Source organism: Rousettus aegyptiacus, unplaced genomic scaffold (assembly GCF_014176215.1).
Source record: "Rousettus aegyptiacus isolate mRouAeg1 unplaced genomic scaffold, mRouAeg1.p scaffold_m13_p_4, whole genome shotgun sequence".
NCBI lineage: Eukaryota > Metazoa > Chordata > Mammalia > Chiroptera > Pteropodidae > Rousettus > Rousettus aegyptiacus.
In genome coordinates this window covers 50,975,030-50,999,678 of record NW_023416307.1, presented here as the reverse complement: position 1 = coordinate 50,999,678, position 24,649 = coordinate 50,975,030, and the positions used below count along the sequence as shown (strand labels likewise).

The 24,649-nt window shown below is 38.7% G+C and overlaps 1 protein-coding gene across 3 annotated transcripts in view; it reads right to left on the bottom strand.

Annotated features, from left to right (window-relative positions):
* Positions 1-536: 536 nt before the first annotated feature.
* The window catches only part of LMLN (leishmanolysin like peptidase), a 63,328-nt gene continuing 39,215 nt past the window's right edge, over positions 537-24,649 (bottom strand). For 2 of the 3 annotated variants that reach the window (XM_016135202.2, XM_016135203.2), the window contains exon 17: positions 17,152-20,785. In XM_016135202.2, coding sequence (XP_015990688.2) covers positions 20,685-20,785 — 101 coding nt within the window. In that variant the 3' untranslated portion in view covers positions 17,152-20,684. Of the gene's footprint in view, positions 612-17,151; positions 20,786-24,649 lie in introns of those variants that run through there. The other variant, XM_016135204.2, reaches the window with a different exon arrangement.

The window sequence follows — 24,649 nt, the reverse complement described above, 5'->3', positions numbered from 1 at the left end:
TTTAATTTTATTTCGCCCAGCATTTCCAAAGCACGGTGTCAAGGAGCAAAACTGAAATAGGAAGTCAGGAGATCTAAGTTCTCATTTCCCCTCTGCCACTAATGCAAATGTGTGATCTTGAACCAGATACTTCCCCTTTTGAAGCCTCAAATTTCTCATTTATAAATGGAAAGAACCGGAAACAAAAATCTAAAATGACGCGGCTGAATTAGATGATTTCTAATGGTCTTTCTAATCCCCACTTTCCATCCTTCTAGCAGGGATGAACAGATCTGGCTTTGATGCCTCTGCTGGGGCTAAAAGGCTCACACAATGGGTGCTTAGCAGTATGGTCTCAGGTCTGCCCTGCCCCACCCAGGAAACAGCTGGGCAGAAGCTTAATGTTCTTTAAATGCAGCAGTTTCTCTCCAGCTAGATAAGAAGGGGGATTACCTGGCAATTCTGAGCTGATTGTGCAGCTCCAGGACAACCTTCATTCAACATTGCAGGACTCAGCTGTTCACTTTTCCTCTCCTATTTGGCAAGGTATTCACCACTACAAGAGTCATCGCCCAGAACATTCAAAAGTCAATAGATTTGGCAGTAAAGTAGAACTCTGGGTTAAGGAATGGCTGGTGGGTAGAAAAAAATTGATAATGATCACCAACTAGGACCATGAAAACTTCAAGTACCTGCCGGGAGATGAGACTCCCAAGAATGTAGTGAGGAGAGTTAGTCCCGAAATTCCTCTAGTCTTGAGAAAAAATATAGCCAGAACTGTTCCCTTTAAAGTGCAGCTATGACAACAAAAGTATATCTGGCTCAAGTCAGATTTTGGAATCACGGCATTCACGTGAACAGGGACAGCCCATTGGTATTTCCTGCTGATGGAGGCCCTGTTAGCATGACGTGGCATTCAGAACAGAAAGCCCACAATTTCTACTCTGAAGCGTAGCCCCAATGACCACTGTTCAAGGCTCACATTACACATAAGTAGAGGGGTGGTTCCCTCTGAATATATTCTCAGCAAAGTCAGAAATACTGAAGAAGGGCCTGGTTGGGACCCCCGTAGTAGAGGCCTCACTTTTCCTTGCCCTATAGTTTAACAATAGATTGTCCACAGTGGCTTGACCCAGAGCTTGGAACATCCACTGCCAGAGAAAGTTGCCCTGAAACTTCTGATTAATGCCCTTATGCTTACTGATCACAATCCTTCTGGTCTAGCATTCTTTCCAGACTACTCCCATCTTTGTTCCTGGGTTGTTGGCACCACCAGAGGACTACATTGCCAGAGAAATGGCTCTGTGAATCACAACAGACCCCTTGGAACTGTCATGCAGCCCCTAAAATAATGCCCAGATTTTCCCTTAAATCCCCTAAGCCTGATTGAGAAGACAAGGCAGTTTTTGAAGGTGTTAACCTGCTGCCTTCTCAGATCACCGGTGTTCTGACAATAAACACTTATTCTAAACATCCTAACTCCTGTGTCAGTCTATTAGCTGAGAAGCACAGGCAGAGTGAGCCTTGGACTCGTTTCCTTCAGGTTTCAATCGCATTACTCAGAATAACCTATATTTTCTTCCTTTGTAAGATGACCCCTCTCCAAGAGCCTTCCTTTCTTCCTTTTCTCTGTCCTGAAACATTACAGAGCATTCCTATGGTCAAAAGACAAAACGAAACAATTTAGTAACGAGATCGTTGTCCTTTATTCAAGGAAAAACAATCCACGGAAAGGGGGCGTACAGTGCTTCACAAGCAGTGAAGTACTCACTCTTCCCAAGGGACTGTGGGTAAGAGTGAGTTTTACAGAACGTTAGAAGTGGCACCTCAGAAACAGGGAATGCTTGGCTAGGAGGTTGGGCATTTCCCTGTAAGGGTTTCGGGTCTTATTTTCTAGAATAAGGTAAGCCAGCTAGAGCTGAGTTGGAGGATAGTAATTGGTGTTAGGCTTCCTTAACAGCGTTTCCATTAAGTGCAGGTTGACTTGGGGTTAGCTTTGTGGGTCCCAATGTATGAGTTAACTTTATCCCTATATTTTAGGTCTTGTCCTGGGCATTATGGTGGGTCATAGGGCCTGAGTGGGTGTATACTGTACAACTCCTACAGGGTTTGGGTTCAAAATTTAATATTTAAGACAAAAATCTGGTACTGTCAGAATTACCCTTGAAAATATTTTAAATCATCCTCAAGGGTGATGATATGGTCACATTCTGAGAAACACCAGACAGCTGAGGGACCTGCTTTTAGCTGAGAGATTATGTCATTCATCCTACACTTCTCTAGGTTATTAACTCAGTATATAAACCGGTACTATGATACTGCTATTTCACACTCAGAGTTTTGTTTTGTTCTGTTTTGGCTAAAATTAAATTTGTGTAAGCTAAATATGTATATGACATCCATTCAGTGAGATACATAGAAAAAATACCTACATTCGTCCTGCTAACAGAGGTTACCCCTTCGGTGAGGAGTGAGTTTGGGGGTGCTGGGACAAAAAGAGGGTCAGAGAGAACCTCAGCCTTCTCTGTAATGTTTATCTTTAGCTAACAAGAGAAATGTACTCGTGTTTTCCTTGTGGAAGATGAAAAGATCCCTGACTACAAGTTGGGGGAGGAGGACAGGCATGAAAATCAAGATAAGATAGTATCATAAGAGCTGTAATAGCAGTGTGCTATGGGAGGCCACGGGGCGGGGGAGCAATTAATTTTGTCCTGCTGCTTAATCTCATCCCTGTCCTTTCGTTCTGTGCTCAGAGAAACAGTGTTGGATGAAGCTTTGCTTATTAAACTTCCAGATGACCTAGATAAGGCGTGGGCAGTTTGGCTGGTCTTGCCAGTTCCCTCCCCTGCCCCAGGAAAGGGCAGCTCTTGTGCTACATAAGACTAAGTGAGGAGCATTGACACCAGGAGGAGGCACCTGCATGCGTTTTCCAACCTGTCGCATTTTGTCTGCCATCACAGGGATGTTGCTAAGAGTGAGAGGGGACCTCGGATCCCTGCAGTGTGCTGGCTCACCAGTGGCAGATTCCCCCTTGGCAGTGCCTTCCCTCCTCTTTGTCCTTTGCGAGGTGGAATAGATAGGTCATTCCCATGTTATGGACTTGAAAACAAGGGCACAGGAATCAGAAGCAGAAATGGCATCCAACACTGGGTCACCCTCCGGTCCAAGGCCCTCTCCGTCTAACTGCCCTTCATGTTCTCACTGAGAACTTCAGAAGGTGGTTATGGATCAGCTCTGAATGCAGAACCCTGAATCTGTAGCAACAGAAGCACAGGAAGGCCTTTGGATGACTGTTCAGATCTGTCCCAGATTAGAGTTTGAGCTCTGTCCCAGGCCTAGTGAGAAAAAAAAAAAAACACTTTTCTTCCCCTCTGGGAATAAGATCCTTCTCAACTGAAAGTTATGATTGGTGTAGTAAAAATTACAGGCTATAGACTGAGATGGAATGCACCACTTTTTACCTGTGATATGCTGGACAGGTACTTAACCTCTCTGAACCTCAGCTCTTCATCTGGCAAATGGGAAAGACACTACACTTTTCATTGGTTGACTGTGAGAAGCCAGACGCCTGGCACAGAGCAGACATTCAGTATATACCAGTCTCTGCTCATTCTTTGAACCTTTCTTATGGGGCTATTGGCTGCACAAATGTCTGGTAGGACCTGCATGGTTTGATGAATTAGTCTAGTGGGGGCAATAAAACCCACAGGTCATTTGGAACATTATGTCTATACCTTTATGTCTATTGAGGGAATCTTCAGTCAAAAATGCCTTTTTCCAAGCCAGTTTGGGCCTGTGAGAACAGAAGAAAGAGAGAAGAAGGAAAAGAAAGAATGAGAAAGAAAGAAAGAAAGAAAGAAAGAAAGAAAGAAAGAAAGAAAGAAAGAAAGAAAGAAAGGGAGGGAGGGAGGGAGGGAGGGAGGGAGGGAGGGAGGGAGGGAGGGAGGGAGGGAGGGAAAGAGAGAGAGAGAGAGGAGGGAGGGAGGAAGGGAAGGAGAGAGAAGGGGGAGGGGAAGAAGAACAGGAAGGGAAGGGAAGGGAAGAAAAAGACAGGAAAAAGAGGCCTCTTAAGGCATCATTTTTGTTTTTTTCTGCACACAGAAAAATTGTATCTATTGGCCAGGGCTGTGGACATCCTGGACGCATCTTTTCTTTGGGTGCATTTTAAGAAAGGATATGACACTCCTGTCAGTGATTGACGTTAGTAATAACCACATTATGTGGTTTTCCACAGACTTTCTCCTGGGTGAAGATGTTGGATGATGGAGGACATTGGTCACCAAGATTTTCGGGCCTCTGTCTGAACAATAAAACGAGATGCGGGTACACAGCAGCACTCATATCAAATGGCTTCCCTCTAGGGCTAATTCTGGGAAGATGGTAGGAAGCTTTTATGGGCTAAAGGATAAAAAACAAAAGGCAAAAATATAGGAAATAGTCAACCTTGTTTGGGGTAAAAAGGAACAAGAAAATAAGTATAAAGCCCAAAGTTGGCTTGGCCTTTGGGAATCAGCTGACTGGATACACAGTTGACCCTTGAACAACACCAATTTAAACTGCGTGGGCCACGTATATGTGAATTTTTTTAAATAAAAAAAATTGATGTGTGTTTTCGATCTGCAGTTGGCAATCTACATATGTAGAGGGCTAACTATAATTATACACAAATTTTCAACTGTTCAGGAGCTGGTGACCCTTAGCCCTGCATTGCTCAAGTGTCAACTACACTATATTTTTGGTCAAGTGGAGCATTAATAAGGGGAAGAAGGTCATCTAAATTTCAGTTTACTGACACTGCATACTGGGCGGGAGTGGCTCTATCTTGGGCATCTATGTGTGTGTATGTCCTAAATACATATGCATGTAGATTATATGAAATTTCATGCATATGTATAGTCTATGTATTTACATTACTTTATGTGTAAGAATAACTATAGGGCTATCTCATGAAACCCAAAGATGGCAATACAGTAAAACTGCAGGAAGGGGCTAGAACAGGGAATCACAAAGTCTTTGGGAGATCTTTCTGCATCTCTGTTAGGCTCTTCTTTCTTCCCCTCCCCATCCTCTGGTGGAATATGGCTGTTAATTACTCTTCTGAGAGAGTGATTGATGGTTATAGTTCCTACCAGTTCTGAGTCAGGGCTGTCCGGTAAGGCATCCGGGCAGGGTTGATGAAAAACACAGTATGGACATGGCTGCTGGAGCTTGTCCACTGTGAGCAAAGAAGACATACTCATTTCAATTTATGACCAAGAACTGGAGAAAAACCTAGACTGGGTATAGATGCTGCATAAAGCAAGCAAAAATTACCAAATATGAGCAAATGTAACCTAAGTGACCTAAATCATGGTTGAGACAAATAAGCAAAACAGGGGACTGGCTACTACTTGGGTTTAGATAGAGAAAAAGAAGCAGGGTTTAATGGGGGTAAAGAAGATAGGAGAAGAGAATTCTTGAGTGTGATACCTGGAGGTTAAGGAGCAGGACGGTGCCACTAAAAGAGGGGAAGGGAGAGAGGAGGAGCAGCCAGGGCCACTGCCTTTCTCCCACAATGGAACCTCCCTAATTATTCCCACCTGAGCATTTTGTAATCTCTTCCTCTTCCAACATTCTGATTCTAAACAGGATCTGTGTCTCTGGTTTCCCATCTTCTTGTCAGATTAAAGGAAAGCGTTTTAAGAAAAATAAATACTGATGGCAAAAATAATCGCTTCCACTTACTAAGAGCTAACTACATCCCAGCTCTTCTACAGTTTATCTAATTCTATTATCTCTAATTCTCACAACAACTTTGTAAAGCGAACATTGATATCCCTGTTTTATAGACATGGAAAATGAATCTCACCATGATAAAGTAACTTGCTCCAAGTCACACAGCTACAGGGCACTGAGCACAGAGTCAGACCCAGGTCTGCTGATTGCTGCCCATCATGCCATGGTGTCCTTTATTGAGGGATAAGAACTATGTTAGTTTCCTATTGCTGCTGTAACAAATCACTACAAACCTAGCACCCAGAACAATATAAATATATTTTCTTAGAGTCAAAGGCCCTAAAGCCAAGGGGTGGGCAGGACTGCATTTCTTCCAGAGGCTCTAGGGGAGAACCCATTTCCTTGCCTTTTCCATCCTAAAGAAATGTATGCGTTCTTTGGCTTTTCCTCCATCTTCAATGGCTCTTTCTCCATCTTCAAAGGCAGCACAGCCTTTAAATCTCTGTCTGACTCTGCTTCCATCCTCACATCTCTCTCAGTCTGGTCCTCCTGCCTCCCTCTCATAAGGGCCCTTGTAGTTACATTGGGCTCACCAGATAACCCCAAACAATCTCTCCATCTCAAGAGCCTTAACTTAATCACACCTGCAAAGTCTCCTTTGACCTGTAAGGTAATATATTCAAAGTTTCCGGGACATCTTTAGGGACCATTATTCTGCCTCCCACATGAACCACATCTGTCTCATCGACTAGTGCTTTTCGCACATAAAGTACTCAAGAAATATTTGTTAAAGTGACGAGTGAACAATAGTAAACTAGATTAACTTAAAAACTTATCCTCTCCTTTTCATTTTCATTTTAGTTTTTGGTTCATGTGTCTTAAGATATGATAGGACCAGATGGACCAACTCTACGGCTGAAGAGTCTCTTTCTCCACATGGCCCCAAATTTTAAAATGGACAGCCCTGGACACCAGACTCTGTCATCTAAGTATGAATGGCGCTCTAGGTTGTAACTAAACTTTTCAAAGTCAAGACTGACTGACTGCGACCTACAGTAGTGAGGCCTTCAAAAATCTAAGTTAAATATAAACCACGAACAAACTACCCAATTAACACATGGGCAAAGGACTTAAGTAGACAATTCTCTGAAGATAGACAAATGGCAAAAATAACATGAAAAGATGCTTGGCATCATTAGCCACCAGGGAAATACAAATCAAAATGAGATAGACAATGAGATATCAATTACTTAACATCTACTAGGATGGCTATAACATCTTTAAAAAGGAAAATAAGTATGGTTAAAGACATGGAGAAATTGGGACCCACATGCATTGCAGGTGGGAAAAGATCTTTCAGCGAATCAATACTGCCACAGGGTGACAAGCATCAGTCTTGTGAATCTCAAGATTCACAAAGAACAAAATGTTTAACAGGGGCTTGGTGGAGACAAATACTCTGAGGTCCTTACGGTGTAACATAGGGAACAGCCAAACTAGTTTTATAGTATTTTATTGGCCTTAAGGGAAGACCTGGGAACTGATACATGTGAAATTGTTTCACAATATACTGAATTTAGAGTTCAATGAAACAATGCAGAAAGACAAGCATTGGGAGGTGTTATTCTTCCATCTGCCCAGAATTTAAGAGATTAGAAGGAACAAAGTGTACTTACGATGATGATAAGACATATTAGAAAGAACAAAGGGGACACTATTGATAAGTATGTAGCAAGAATTACAAACAAAGGTCTTTAAAGCAAACAATAGAACAAGTTATAAATGAAAAAAAGAACAGGTTATTGTTTGGTTGCTCATGGGCGCCATTACGCCAGGGGGAAGGTGGCTCAGTACCTAAGATGGCCGATGGCTCACGACCAAAGTTACAGCAGAGACTTCCCGGGCAGCGAGATCAGCCAAATAGAAAAGTCCCCGCCTTAAAACCCCACCGACATCCTGGGCCAAAATCTTTAAAAACCACGCCTATACCCCAGATATGTGCGACTTCTCTGGCCCCTTTCCTCGGGACCAGTGAACCTCGCCCACAGACCCTAATAAAGCCTATTTTATACTTCACTTTGGCTCAATCTCACCCTCATTCTCGTCTCCTCCGGCTGATCAGTTATATACAGAAAATTTTAATATGTAGTCATAAGAGAGAGTTCAAAGCCATATAGCTGGCAGATATATTCCGTCTGCACAGTGTTTGAATTAGTTGCTAATATTTAAAAATCAAAAGGTTTTACATCAAATTCTGTTTCATGGCTTTTCTTGAAAAATTGGAAAATCTGCCAAACTGGCTCTACGGTCTTGCCTAGAAACAGTGACGGTGGCTGAGAAGCGGCTGCCTGCCTCCAGGTGGTCTCCAGTTTGGCTCCTGCCCTCAAAAGGACTTCAACCACCCATGGTCCATGAAAGAGCATGCTGCCACTAGGGCCAGTCCTTCCTGAAACATCTAGCTCTTTGAAATAGAAATTGTTTCGTGGGTGAATGTTTTTCCTTGACCTTGCTTAAGAAAAAATGCGTTTAATCAGTTTACATTTTAGTACACTGTATTTTTATGGAAAATTAGAGTGAAACCAGGGCAGGTGCTCTAATTCTTGAGAGAAGTCAGAAGCCGCATCTGCTTGTTTACAACTGAGTTTCCCAGGCTTGGAACATCACCAAAGGATGCCCTTAAACACAGGAGGAGGGAATGAAGTACAACGTGGCAGGCACGGACTAACCCACACATTCACAGGAAAAAGAGTGACGTTTGCCTTGAGGGGGCAGTGCAGGAAGAAAGCAAAATGCAGAAGCACAAGGCTTTCTGACAGATGCCACTGATTTAGGGAGCAGGAGCACGCAGACATCAGCGAATCTGGCAGCAATCATGACAGACGATATGTCAGGAAAAGGTGAATTTTCCTGGGTGAGACAGGGAGAATGCAGAAATGTGTGACACTCTTCCCCAGAGATGAAGTACTTGGATTAGCAGAATAAAAAGAAAAGGGAAAAACTGAAACTCTGAGCTGGACTTAGAACTCACTGCTTACAAGGAATTGGGGAAAATAATAAAGTTTAGTACTACCAGAAATAATTTTTAGTTATGTAGAGGAAACGGAATATAAGTAAAATGATTCCATAAAGGTTTATGCTATATAAATTATCTTTTCTAATAAAATAAAAGTGACTCTGGGGTTTCTGGTAACAGAGACTTCTAGATGTCTCTCTAGGATCGTTTTGCAGTTAGCTACCAGGACACAATAGGTGGAATGGAATGAGCTTTGAATGGACTATGATTAAGAGCCCTCGTATAGGGAAACCGAGGCAGAGGCTAAGTCAATTGAGCACAGTATACCAATGACCCTAGAAAATCAAGGAAATATTCCAGCCAGCTTTTGTTTGTGTATAGGGTGTGGGGGGGTGCAGGTGGGGGGGTGCAGGGGGGGGGGCGGCCGGCAGTGATTTGGCAGAAGGCACAGGTAAAGTCTGCTTTTCCTGATTCTATGCAGTAGGTCTAGATGCCTACAAGGCCATAGCTGACAGCAATACCTCTGTGTTTGCAAACCCTCTGAATTATACCTAGGCTGTATGTGAAGCTGATGGCTCATTGTAAAGCCTGGAGCCTTTGGCTTCTCCCTCACCAAGGTACTGCCAAGATTTACTCCCGCTTTGCTACACTGAATGATGACTGTGACTGCATCTAATTTTATGTCGTGTGTTTGGGGAACTAGGGAGAGAATCCTGCTTTGCAAACCGTAAGTCAACACTGACTCTCTCCAAGTAATTCCCAAGCCAGCTTCTATGAACTGGGTAAGTGCCTGTCTTTTGAGTGTCTCAGTGGGATCAGAGGGGGAAAGCCCAATGAGAAATCAAAATATCCTTTTTGGTAAGTGGTAAAAGCACGTCTGGGCAGCTGGGGTGACACTCTTCATGTTGGCTCCTGGTGCATTGCCCCTATTCCTACAGCACCCCTGGCTTTGGGGACAGTTATATATGTTTAGCTCTGTGATAAAGGGTCCAAGCTTTTGCAGGACACCCATACTAATGTAGGGAGGAGGCAAGAGAATTAAAATGTTAATAAAGGCACAATCAGAGACTGCAGTATGCTCATCAGCCCTGCAGCCAGGCCAGAAGGACTCCTTCAGAACAAAGGAAGATTTCTGCCGGATTGCTAACAACCCGTTCCTCACACCTGTGAAGGGGAAACAGGCAGAACAGTCATTCCCTGTGGCTAAAACCATGGGGGAACCTATGGATTAAAGACTGGGAGCTGCCAGCAGTCCTTTCACTCTACATATTCTTACCTATATACTATATACTCTTCCCCTTCCTCACTGTCTACATCAAAGAAATGGGAACTAAAAAATGACATAAATTGAATTCCCTGAACACTCAGGGTCCCTCTCAGTGCCTTTACTCTGTCTGTCTTGTCTCTATTGTCTGTCCCTCTGAGTCACTCTCAGTGCCTTTTCTCTGTCTCTCTCACTGTTCCTCTCATTATCTGCCTCTGTTCTAATTTTGGACTATGTACTATCCATGTCCTTCCTATAATAATGGCATGTGTCTCCCTTTTAAGTGGACAATTTTTGAGAACTCTAGCATCCGGTCTGATCTATGAGAAGCTAGTCATCCAAACACATGGACAGATGTGGGCAACATCACCAGAGAGGTGCAAAAGTCAAAGTAATAAGGCCATGACTGGTAATAATTGCTCCAGGGAAAGCATCCAACTTAACTAGTTTTTCTTCCCTCTGCGAAGGTTGGAAGTTGGGAAAGGTTAAAGAAGGAAAGCCAGGGGAAAGGAGAAAAATAGCCAAGATCTTATTTCCAGGAGAAGCTCATCAGGAGCCAAAATATTCCCAATAGGAATACTCATTGCCAAGTGCTTTCTAAATCTTTAGTTTTGCCATGCAATAACATTTCATCCAACTCTCCAAGGAATATGACCTTACATGGAAAGGAGTTAGATGTTACTAAGTGTATACTCCTATTATGTCAGATGCTGAACTGGGTATTTTACAGATGAAACAGATATGCCAAAATGCAAATGTTCCATTTGTTTTTATGTGCTTTTTTTTTTTTAAATAGTTTTATGTATCTCCCACATTTTCTACAACTATGATTTTCTTTCATTTAACTTTATTTTGAAATAATCTTAGATTTACAGAAGAGTTGCAAATATACTATGGACAATTCCTGTACAAACTCTTTACTCAGATGTTTTGTATAACCAAAGTATATTTATCAAAACTAGATGTTAATGTTGGCTAATTGACTATCTCAGTATTTAATAACTTACAGATTTATTCAGATGTCACCAGTTTTTTCACTAATATCTTTTTGCGTGTGTACCAAGATCCAATCCCAAATACTATATTGCCTTTATTAAATTTCTTTTATAATTAAAAAAAAAAAAACTTTAAAAAGAGCCATATGCTCTCTCTCCTCATACCAGTGCATCCTGTGTAGTTTCAGGAAGGGAACAAAGGAAAGTGTTTGCTGACCATGGTGCACAGGGGATAGGGATGGACACACATATTCCTTTGGTAGCCCCAGAAGGGAGGTGGGAGGAAATAACTAGTTTTAAATAACTATCACAAAAAGTCCTCGTAAATAATATACAATGGGGATAAAGAGAGTCTATTCAATAAATGGTGTTGGAGAAAACTGGACAGATATATGTGAAAAAATAAAACTGGACCACCTTCTTACACTATACACAAGAATAAACTCAAAATGGATTAAAGACTTAAATGTAAGATCTGAAAACATAAAACTCCTAGAAAAAAACATAGACAGTAAACTCTTTGATATTGCTCTTAGTAATATTTTTTCTGATATGTTGTCTCGGGCAAGGGAAACAAAAGAAAAAATAAACAAATGGGACTACAACAAACTAAAATCATTTTGCACAATCTACTGAATGGGAGAAGATATTTGCTAATAATATATTCAATAAGGGGTTAATATCCAAAATATATAAAGAACTCATACAACTTAACACCAAAAAGGCAAACAATCCAGTTAAAAAATGGGCAGAAGACCTAAAGAGACGTTTCCCAAAGAGCACGTACAGATGGCCAATAGATATATAAAAAGATGCACGAGGTCACTAATTATCAGAGAAATGCAAATTAAAACAACAATGAGATATCACCTCACGCCTGTCAGAATGGCTATCATCAATAAATCAACAAAAAACAGGTGTTGGTGAGGATGTGGAGAAAAGGGAACCCTAGTGCACTGTTAGTGGGATTACAAATTGGTACAGCCACTATAAAAAACAGTATGGAGGTTCCTTAAAAAATTAAAAATAGAACTACCATATGACCCATCAATCTTACTTCTGAGTATTTATCCAAAGAAATTCAAAACATTACAGCATTATTTACAATAGCCAAGATATGGAAGCGACTTAAGTGTCTATTGACAGACAATTAGATAAAGAAGAGGTGGTACACATATACAGTAAAATATTACTCGGCCATAAAAAAAAAATAATGACATCTTGCCATTTGTGACAACATGAACAGACCTAGAGGGTATTAGGCTAAGTGAAATAAGTCAGACAGGGAAAGACAAAAAAACAAAACAAAACAAAAAACACATGATTTCACTTACATGTGGGATCTAAAAAACAAAATAAATGAACAAACAATACAGAAATAAACCCATAGATACAGAGAACAAACTGATGATTACCAGATGGGAAGGAGTTGGGGGGCTGGGTGAAAACTGTGAAGGGATTAAGCAGTACAAACTGGTAGTTACGAAATAGTTATGGGAATTTAAAATACAGCATAGGGAATATAATCAATAATATTGTAATAACTATGTATGTATGGTGCCAGGAGGGTACTAGAGTTATCAAGAGATCACTTTGTAAGCTATATAAATGTTTGAACACTATGCTATACACCTGAAACTGATATGATATTGAATGTCAACTGTAATTAAAAACTTAAAATATTAAACGATAAAGATTAAAAAAGAAATAGAAGACAAAGAAAAGAATCCTTATAAATCCTAATAACATGAAAAAATACTTATAACCATACTGTTAGGTTAAAAAAAAAGAAGATAATGACTTTTGATTTCAAGATGTGAAACTAGGCAGATATCTTTTTGAAAACAAATATACTTTTTAAATTAAGGAACAATTTTATATATAAAAATATATATCTTTAAGATAATGAAGGCCACCATCACCACCACCACTACCAATATCATCATCATCATCATCATAACACAATAGTGATAATAATAGCTATTATATACCAGACACTGTTTACATGTATTATCTCAATCATTTGACATAATAAAGTTAGAATCATTAGGCCAAATTGTCAAAATTGATTCCTGTTATGCTAAAGAATATAAAAATTAAAATAACCAGAATAAAATATAGGTGAATAAGTATACTGGAAATAACATAAATGTCCATCAGTAGAGGAGTGGCTAAATAAATTATGCCATATCCATAATGAAGAATCATGAAGTCATTACAAATTATGAGATAAATCTAAGTTTACTGACCTGTAAAGATGACTGTGCTGAATCTGTAAGCAATAAATACAAAATGCAAAAAACATGTGTAGTGTGATACCATTTTTATTTTTAATATTTTATACCTAGTGCTATATTTATGCATGTATATAGTAAAGTCTGAAAGGATATGTGCCAAACTTAGACCCTCTAGGTCACCTTTCTAGAGGTATAGAAATGGGAGGAGCCAGAGGAAGTGGAAACACTTCTATTTTTTTAAGAATGGTAGAACTAAGAATTATTTCTATTATTTGTGTTCAGTATTTTCCAAAGAAAAAATTTAAACAATTAAAAAAAAAAACGAATAATGGGGTAAGGAAGGTCTTCTAAGCATATAGCAAAGACAAAAACCTTGGAGGAAATTATTTAAAATTTCTGTCGAACAAATGACAAACTTGTAAAAAATATTTGTAACATATAAGATTATGGTGGATACTGTATTATTATCACACTCAACCTCCATTCCTCCATCCTTCTGTTTGTAGAGTATGTAAAGCTTAAAACTATATTTTTGAGATTCCCTTGCAGCAAGGATTCTGGATGTAAATTAGGTTCTGCCAATCAGATACACTCTTACAATATTTAGAAGGCAGATGTGAAGTATTGTCCATTTTTCTGCTTCTGTTGCTATTAGCCACCAAGATTATGAGGACGTAAGTGTTTGTAGGCAGCTACAGCTATACCCAGAGTTCTAATCATCGACTTCACAGATGTTGAGAGGCAACTGTAGACTTAGGAAAGATATACCACAAAAAAGAGAGCAAAAATGAAAGGAGCATAAGAGATAATAGACATTGTTGAAAACAACATAAAGGTCATAGTGGGCAGAAATGAGAAAGACCATGAACTAAAGAATTTACGGATTACAGAAAAATTGATAATTGAAGCACATACATAATAGGAATTCTTAAAGAGGAAAACTGAAAATAGTAAAGATAAAATTTTAAAAAATTATCTGAAATGAAAGACGACTTGAATCTATGGACTGGCACACTGTCTTCTAGGAAAAACGGATCCAGAATAGTCACCACCAAAACACATCTTTTTGCAGAACCTTAAATCCCAATACTCTTTAGATTTCAGACTCCGTTCATAGACAATAATAACTTCTTTCCAGAGCAGAGACCTCTGGAAAGCTTCTGACCAACAAATATAATCAATGTGCTCCTGCTCCTTCCAAGTCCTATCTTAGAGTAGATAGGGCAGTCCATTCCCCATGCTCTGATCCCTGCTTCCATCTTCATGGAGCCTGAGCTACTGGGCATTTTAGTTTCTTTTATCTTGCTTTCTCCACTATTTCTCATCAGCATACTATATATTTTATCCCATCAATTTCAAGTCTATGCTTTACTGTATGCATGTTTAATAATCTCCTTCACCAGCTCCAGGACAAGGTCAGTTTCTTGTCAGTTTCTGTCAGTTTCTTGGTTTCCATGGCCCCATAGAGTGCCTGACAGAGTGCTAAATGTACACTGAATGTAGTAAATACCGAACAAATACTTTTCCAGTATTAAATCACTAGATTCAGTACTCAAGGTCAGAAGGCTCTATCAGTACACTTAAACCTGGGAGTCGAAAACAAAACGCAGCCCCTCCCCATCCAGCAGGACCAGGCCTGGTCCTTCTGCCTGCATACTTGTTCCTCTGGCTCTGTTTCTCTCATCTTTGACTGATTTCTTAGTATCAAATTCCTAGGCTTTCACTCTCCCCTGTGACTTAGACTCACCTTGACTATCTGTTTCTGCCTCTGGACTATAATAGTTTCTGCATCTATGCGTTTGGCTTAATTTTAGCACCTGACCACTACACCCCAGGTGGGTACTTGCCCACCCTGGAGCTGACCCATTGTGGTCTCTCAGCTCAATAGATTCCAAGCTGCATTTCCACCACCATGCTTCCTGGGCTGCGGTGCATGGGCAGCCACACCAAGAACTGTCATTCCCAACCTGGAAACTGAATGCTGGTTAAGAAAATTATGAAACAGCAAAAGCACACTGTAGAAGTAGGGGTGTTTTTGGTTTCTCCCAAATTAGTAAATTATTGAGGGCTGCTGGCTCATTCTATCCAAGTGAATCCTTAAGAAATGATGAGGGATAAGACCCATCACCACCACACCTAGGCAATACCACCACCAAACGAAAATGTCTATATACTTGAGAAAACTGGGCTATTTTTGAATTTGAACTGGTGATGGGGAGGCAGGAGGAGTGAACACAGCCTGGAATGGAGGGCAGCTGGGATGGCTGTGAGAGGATAATTTAAGAAAAATAAAAACTCCCCATCTGTGGAGATCAGGCATGGTATACTCTGCTGGTGTAGGGGATCTGGGGCAAACTCCCAGGGTGGCAGAGCCACTGACTCACCTGTCAGTCTGGGAACTGACTCTCCTCCCATATTTCACTTCTCCATTTTTCTCTTCCCTAAGGGTTACTAAACACTGAAATATCACTTACTGGCTCCCTCTTTACTCCTTTGTTAAACTACTGTGGAAATGCAGATTTTACATACACATTTTATTTCCTTAGCAACAAGCATAAAGCTTCACAACAAAATCATTTTAAAATAGTAGCATACGGTTTTATTTAACCTCAATTAAGATTCAAGACTCTGGGGGATGGGCTGGCAAGCTGTGCTGAGGCTTGCAAGATTTGCTCTATTCTTTGTGGCTACCTCACATTAAATTTTCACGTCCTCAGCCAAATACATCAAAACCTTCACTGTATACAGACTCATGGACACTTGTGTGTAAAAACATGTGAAATCTCTTCCAAATGACCTGTAGCCTCTTGAAAAGTCATTAGGCGACCTAATGGGGCAAGGAGCAGGGATGATGGGGATGAAGCCAGGAGGTGTTTAGATATTGTGATTTAAATATTTTTAAATGAGAAAATGTCAGAAAGTTGTTGAATCACTGTTTCTGTTGAAACTTAAAAATTGACTGTCAACAGCATTGAGTATTAAAGTGGCATTGATTAAGGTATACTAATGTCTGTAGGCAGAAAGTAACATTCCTATACATATAAAATGGGAATGGTATTGGTCATCTACTAGAGATAGATAACTATTTCTACATCAGTCCAATTTATTTTAAATATTAAAGAGTGAACATTTGATGGAATATTAACAAAGCTGATTTAAATAAACTCTTCCATTTCAGCAAATCTACGAGAAGTTATGACAGAAGACAATTTTATGTAATATGCCTACTAAATAACCTATATTCTATGAACATACCAAAAGGTAGTATAAGCAGGTAATATGTAAGATGCAGACAGGTTTATCTTCAGTACATTGTGCAAATAATATTGGATTTATTAAATTACTTGAATATATTGTATAGTTTTAGCTACTTATATAAAATAGTAAAGCTTTAAAAATCTAAATATTATTATTAAAACTTCCCACAAAGATTTCAGCTCAGCAATCAGGTCGCACAGGCTATGTTAAATCAGGTTCGCAAAGTGCTTGGCTCCATGCCACAGGGCAGAATGGCTCTAAGTGTACTTGGTAAAGGCATGTTCCAGGTACACACTCTTAACTACTTTCGGGTTAAGGAAGAATCACAGCCACAAAATATTTGCCAACATTGCAGAATGTAGTACTTGGATGCACCAGGGTGGTCATGCAATGAGACTCCTGGCCCAGAGTACAGAACGAAAGGGAATGGAATAATCTTCAGCCAGAGGGGGCTGCCCTGAATTGATTTAGTCTGCTCTTTTCTGCTTAACTATTTGAGAAGGGCTACCCCTTGTAACTTTACAGAAAAACTATCCTCAATATTTAAGTATAACAATTTTATTCTAGTTAAAATAAAAACAATAGTTTCATAATAAACACTTCACCTTCCCCAAATAGAGTGCATGGCTGCTGTGTTTATTTCTCATTTAGGTTTTTTAAAACTGACGGTGTTAAGTAAAGACAAGATGATTAGTTTCCATTTTTTTTTTATTAAAGTTGTGTTTGTTCAAAGGAATATATTACACTTAAAGTTCAATACCATAAATAAAGATTAGCTCTTAAGTCTTCTATTTTATTTATCAAAAACGTAAACATAAAATAAAATTATTCATCACTCCCTCCCCAACCCGGACTAAATGTATATATTTTAAAAAATGGTCATCTCTTTAGTTAAGTTCTTTCTTCAAAAGGAGTATTACAGACTTTGTTAAAATGTTAGTCCTGGGCTGCAAAGACATGGCACAAATGACTGGTGCCCACTATAAAACAGGTCTGTGACTGAAGTCTACCTCCTTCTGCCAGGCTGCTCTAATGCCCTTAGAGACAGGCTCTTCTCTTTCCATTCAGTGTCCAAGGACATGGACAGTGCTAAGGCATCAAGCAAAGACACTGTGATGAACATGATGTGCAAGGTGGCTTACTCTGAAAAGTGGATCAGAGCCAACAGTGTGACCTAGCATTCTGGATAAGTATTAGTCATAGACTATTAGAGCTAGAAAGAGTCTGAGAAAGCATCTAGTCATTTTACAGATGGTCTCAATCAATGAGTCTTCAATATTAAAGACTACTGATAAAATTTCATAGAATATTCTGGTATACTTATTCATGTTTCTTCCTAAAACTAAACTTTACTAATTTGTTTCATCTGCAAATATTGACAAACTCTAAGCCAACATACTAGGCTGAAACTAATTTTAAGCAAAATTCGTAACATTTTTAGAATGTCTATTTGGTCATAACACAAGTAAGTATCCTTAAGAAATAAGGTTAAAGGATGTTCTTCAGAATAATATTAAAGGGATTTACATTAAGACTTCCTAATTGCTTACCAGTTTCTTTAAAGCTGTCAGCTCAAATCTACTGACATGGCTTTTGCTTCCTTCCTATAAATTCTGTTCTTGAAAACCTGAGAGACAAATTTGCTTGATACAGTTGGGACCTTAATACTATCAAAATGAACCTAAGTCTGAACTGAAAACTGAGGTAGTCAGTTTTTGTAAGCACTTGACCCTTATTGAGTTAGAAGGGAACTCCAGTCTACTATCCTCTAATCAGCTCCTCTCCATTCTCCTTCCCTACCCCAACTCACTTGCACTTTGGTTGCAGTCTGCTCAGTCTTTTTTCTCAGTGAACTGGTTTTATTAATATGAAGGGTATAACCTGCCATAGGCCATTTCGAATTCTTCAGTTCAAAGCTGAATTCTAGCCCACTAATTCTGCAATGAAATCTCAAATTTTAAAAGTCTTTGTTTTTAGAATATTGTCATAATCTAAGTGACTAAAATATGCTTCTTAAAATTCCTACAGGTTCAGTGGCCTTCTAAGTCTTCACTGAGTAAGCTATACAGAATCAGTGATAAGCAACCACTTTAAAGACATGTTGAAGAGGAAGGAAGACACCAGCACATTTAGTTACCCTCAGAAACTCAAGATTTCTTAACATCATACTTTATCAAGTTTCATATTTGTGCAGAGAAAACACTGGGCTACCAGATTCCAAGCTTAATAAATATATATAGAAAAAATGTCCTCTATAATATTTTCTCCAGAAAGTTATTAGTGCAAATATAATATCAATAAAAAATAAAGCAAAAATATATTTCAAGTATAAAAAGCACCATGCTCAGAAACAATACTTTCTAAATGGCATTACTGCACAACGGTCAAAATATAATAAACCTATCATTGTAAATCTCAAATGTATTATTAATCCATAGTATTTTTGGTGACATTCTTTATACAACTTTGCAGGATGCTTCATAATCACAATAAGTATGTAAGTCTAGATTTCTATGATATTCTTTAAAAATATACTCTACTTTCCTCTGACCTCACACAATTTAAAGCATATATGACATAGGCAGAAAGCCAAGCACTGGCCTGACACCTTTACTCTCAGCTTCTCTTTAGCTGAAAGTGGATATGCTAGAGACCTCTAGCTCTTCACAATGACAACTACCTTCAATTCAAAACTGTATATTTAAATACATATTTAAAATTTATGCATAAAAAAGGTGACTTTCTTTTATTCTGGGTTTGCTCTTTGGCCCCAGTGCCAAATAGTCAGCTGGAATTACTCCTTAGTAATTACACTACTTGCTCTTTTAGCACAATTTCTTAAATAGAGTGCTCAATAACTATATGCTGAATTAAAGGGCCAACCAGTGAATAAATGAATAAAATCCTGTGGCATTATAAACACAGCTTGTCCAAGGGCTGTGTTTTATTAGTTTTAGAGAGGAAAACTGGGCATCACACATCATTGCAAAATTTAATTAGTAAAATGGGGGTGGTAAGCTCTGGTATCAGAGCAGAATTACTTCTGTGGACCAGAATCTATGTGGTAACAGAAGTGTCAAAAGCAGGAGGTAAAGGACATCAACTCCTTTTAAAGCAAAGGCAACCTCCCAACTTCTGTGGGCTGAGCCACATTTGCGTGGTAAAGCAGACCCCATCAGAGAGGTCCTACACCAAACCTGCACTTTGCTGTCAGTAAACAATTCGGACCATCTTGCTTTGACTTATATTCTTCCTTTTATATGTAAAATATTTTCAGATGGTTCTTCTGAAACAATTTTAAGCCCATGTGAAAATAACTGCATACATGTCTATACCAGAATTTCTTTTTATCTTCATTGTTTAAAAAGAAATAGTTCTATTTTTGTTGGATGACAGTAGTTGTAACTATTATCTGGAAAATATACAATTATGTTTTCTTCTGTTTTTATGTCTTCGATGTTTTCATAAGGCAGAGTATTTTTCTCTCTCTGCTTCCACGGTTTTTCAATTCATTATTAAACTAACGGAAAATATAATTAGAATCAGAGCTCTTAAGACCAATGAGTAACTGCCACAGCTGGAAGAAGGGCTACGAACTCAATGATTCAGTAGCAAACTACTACACAGCTAGTTTGAAAAAGGCAAGCATGGTTAAATCATAACATTTAGCAAACTATAATTTTAAAAAAGACTTTTTAGAACAATGATTTAAGTGTACCATGTACAGCCATTAAATTCAAAATAGTTATAGTGATGTAGAAATCTCAATCCAATTGTCCTTCTGGGGACAATTTATACTTCTAGGGACAGGATCCACAGGTTATAATCTTGCAATAATAAGCTGTTCTTTAAATTATTACAGTATTGATAAACTTTCACATTGTTTTTAGGTTAATGAAAATGCTGAGGTATGTAATCTGAAAATTTCACCAATTATCTCATTTTCCATGGAAAACTTTAGGAAGGTTACGTATCCTGAAAAATAAAAAGACTTGGTGACTTGGAATTCCTTCTCCTTGTCCAAGTTCTGAGGCTGTTGTGTTGTCGATGAAGAGTGAGTGCTGTGAAGCTCTGCTTCGAGGTCTGACAGGGGTCAATACTTCCACGCCAAGATCAGGAATGCCACTTCTGCCATCCACATAGGCTGGCACTCGCCCAGATTTTGTGCTTTGTTCACAAGAACATGACACAAAGGAATGTCTCGAGAATCTACTTTTCCATTTCTAGTGCCATGCACACAGAAGGAATCCAGCCAGCAGAGGAAACAGGTTGCCTAGCAGAAGCCAGAGGGTGACCACCAGGCTAGAGGAACAGGAACAGAGATCTAGGGTTGAAAATAAAAAATTGACTTTCTAAAGACATTTTTGGAAAAAATCACACCAACTAAATATTGACAGATGAGTAGATGATTATTAAAAGATGAACAAGGACCACTTTGGAGAGCAGAATCAGGAATGACTTCCTGAAACCCAGATATGCAAAGTGTTGAGTTTTTTTACATTTTTGAAAAAAAAAAAAAAAAGAACAAAATGTTTGTGTAGGAAGAAAAGATGCACCCACCATATCAAAGTTAAAAAATGGCACCTCAAAAGAGAAAGAAGTGTCTTCGTGTAGTATCCCAGCAAAGTTAAAGATGCTACACATGAAAGTATATTACGGTCTTGGCTATTCTGCCATGGAAGTAGGATTCTCTTCGTTTCTTCCTTCTCCCTTCTTCTAGGGTGACCATATAATTTATTACCCTAAATCAGGACGTTTTGAGACAAGTTTTGAAGTAAATTTCTAGTCGCTAGATGTAGCACTCCTGCTCATGGTGCTACATCAGTAAACTGAAACTTTATAGATAAATTTCATGTGCTTGACCAGAAACACTGTATATCTAGCTAGCCAATCGCCAACCACCAAGCCAACCCTGGGCTCTATACTTATTTCCTTGTTTCTTGAACTTATGAAATAAAGTCAAATATGCAACCCCAGCCAATCAACATAAGCTGAGTGCTTCTTCCTTGTTTCCTGCTTGCAGCCTTTTCCCCTTATTTTGCAGTTCTCTGGACTCTTGAGAGTGGAGACTGCCTACTTCATGATGCGTGAAATAAAATTTGCTTAGATCAACTATTCTCTTTGATAATTTTAACATAAGGAAATGCTATTTATAATTATACCAGGACAAAAGGCACATGGACTGTCCAAGGCAAACCAGGACATATGGTCCCCAATCTCTAAATACATACCCATTTATTGTTCCCTGGTGGTCTAGTGGTCAGAATAGATACCCATCTAACCACAACACCCTAGGCTTCATCTGGAAACAGCAGAAGATTCTATGGGCTTTGGGCCCTAGGTATATATTTTAATTTAGCCATGAGTTATTCTCACAGCTAAAGCGATTTCCCAAAACATATCTCAGAATGGAAAACATATTTATAGTGGCCAAGAGACCAGATGAACCTGACTTTTTCTTAAGATGAGTTGTCCTTTCTAATATTTTGACTAATAAAGACCCAATCAAGCTTCAAGCTTAAAAAGTAAGAAAAATAGGGCTGGTCTTCAGCTACAGAATGAACAGAATATAACATCGAGGTACTGGAGCTGGCTCTTCTGAGCACTATATAGTGTCATACAAGTATTTTAAAAAATTATTTCACTGCATGTAATTCAGGTAAGCCATGGGAGAACTTCTATTCTTCCCTAAAGGAAACATCTTAGCCAAGAACAGACCTTCTCAAAGTATGGTCCTTGGATCAACAAGAGCACCATCAGGAAACCTGTTAAAAATGCAAATTCTCAGGCTCCAACCCAGATCTTCTGAATCAGAAACTCTGAGGGTGATGCCTAGCAACTTGTGTTTTAACATGATTCTGATTCATACAAAAGTTAGAGAAACTCTGACCTAGAGCTGCACGGCCCAATACAGTAGCCACTAGCTATACATGCTACTTAAATTTAAATGATTTAAAATGAAATAAAAGTATTTAGTTTTTCAATCACACCAGCTACATTTCATACCTTAACATGTGGCTAATGAGTACTGTATTGGACAATGACGATTACAGAACATTTCCATCACCCCAGAAAGTTCTATTAGGTAAGTTCTGCCCTAGAGCATCAGGTAGTGTGGTCTTGGCTAGAATAAGGAATGAAACCTGGAGTCCAATAACACAAGGCATTTCCCTTTATTTCATGATTCTCAATTTGGCCCAAAGGAAATAGGAAGAGAACTAGCTATTGTTTATCTACTTTTGGCACTAATATTTAACAAGCTATTAAAACATTAATGGCAGCTCTGGAACATCTGTTGTCCTTTGAAAACACTGCACTTTCTGTGATAGTACTCTTTAAAAAGAAAGATTCAAAGGTGTTTCACAATGAACTGGAGACTATCAGATCTGAGTTTTGATCTAAACATCATTATTTATTATTAGCTGTGACAGTAAACATGTTACCTAATCTCTTCATACCTTAGTTTTCTCATGTGTAAAATGATAATTCCTACCTCATTAGTTTTTGTGATGATTAAATGCAATTATATAGACTTAAGATGCTTGGCTAGCATTCAATAAATGGAAACAAAAATAACCTCTACAGTCTGAAGAGACCAGAAAGAATTTAGAAATAAATCTTTCATATTCACTAATGGAAACTGTCTTAGGCAATACAGAACAACTATCTAATCATACTCTAGCATTTGGAAGTGATGACTAGAGAAAAGGAAAAAAGATGAGAGTTTTACATTCCAAAAGAAATTACAAATGTGAGAAACGGTTATGTGAACTAACACCTGAGATCAGCAATAACAAAACTCAGAAGAATTTGGGGAGAGGAGTATCTTTTCACATTACCTCTAGAATATTAGCAGTTTCAATGTTTTAAAAGCAACTTAAAAACCTAAAAAATACTTTAATTCATAACACAGATTAAGATAATCATTTGTTTAATAAACATCTTAAGTGAAGTCTAATTATCATTATTTTTCATATAAGCACATTAAAAGCATTGCATCTTAATTTTACAAGTTTGGTGAGTCATAAACCTATATTAAAAAGAAACAAGCTATTTACTTTAAAAATTAGCATATGTAAAGTCTGCCATAGTCTGTGGCAAACAATTCAGTAAGAGCTTAGTGTGTGTGTGCTCTAATCACATAATCTAATAAATATGGCAAGTCAGAATATTTTAGAATTTCAACAGTGATACTTATAATGTTTAAAAAGCAATGCCTAAAAGACATCTATTCTTGTAATAGTTTATATATTTTTCGAAATTGTAGAAATGATTTATAGATGACAAGGTCTTTTTCAGCATGCTGCCTCATAGAACTGGTTAACAGGGAAAAAAGTCACATTGTAGCATCACAATAGCAGAAAGGTGATTGATAAAGATGGAGCAGGTTAGGTAGAAGTAGAGTCTAAGATACGGGTTGATGGAGGTAGAGGAGGTGGGGTGGTTTGTTTTCTCTACTCCCCACTTCCTTTCCACAGATTCACCTGTCTTTGTCATAGTCCAAAGATAGAATCTAATTTCATAGCCCCTTACCTAGTCTGGCTTTCACCACATTCTTTTACTGTACTCCTAAGATTTTTCTTTTTACCCCTGAACCAGCTGCAGTAACTCTCTTTTTATCTCAACTCTCATTCCTAACAGTTTAATCCTTTCCCATCTCTTGGATGATAAGAAGTTGACAGTTTCTTACAGTTAGCCCTGAGATTAGGTTTGAGGATGGGAACTCCATCAGAAACACCTACCTGTAGACTAGCAGCCTCTAATTCTAGCCAAAGCAATTTAATAATAATAACAAAAGTATGTTATCCTACCAACTTCAAACGAAAAGTAAAAGTTAACTATGAGTATTTAAAACTACATACATATGCTATATACCACATTGAAAGGACCTAAGATCTTTTATCATTTCAAACAATGTGTTGTGTCATTACTATTAAAACTGCAGAAAACACAGCTCACTCACTGGAATACTGTGCAGAAAACGGTTAACATGTCAGGCCTGAGATTGCTGTCCTTCAAAAGTCCTTCTTGTAAGGATGGCCTTTAGCTGGTGTCTGGAAGCTGGCTTCCTCCAGATTTTGCCCCATTGCCTCTTTTCCCTTTCCTGATTCTGCTTTGTATCTTTTCACTTTAACAAATCTTATCCACAAGTGCAACAAGAGGTTGAGTCCTGTTGAGTCCCCAACGC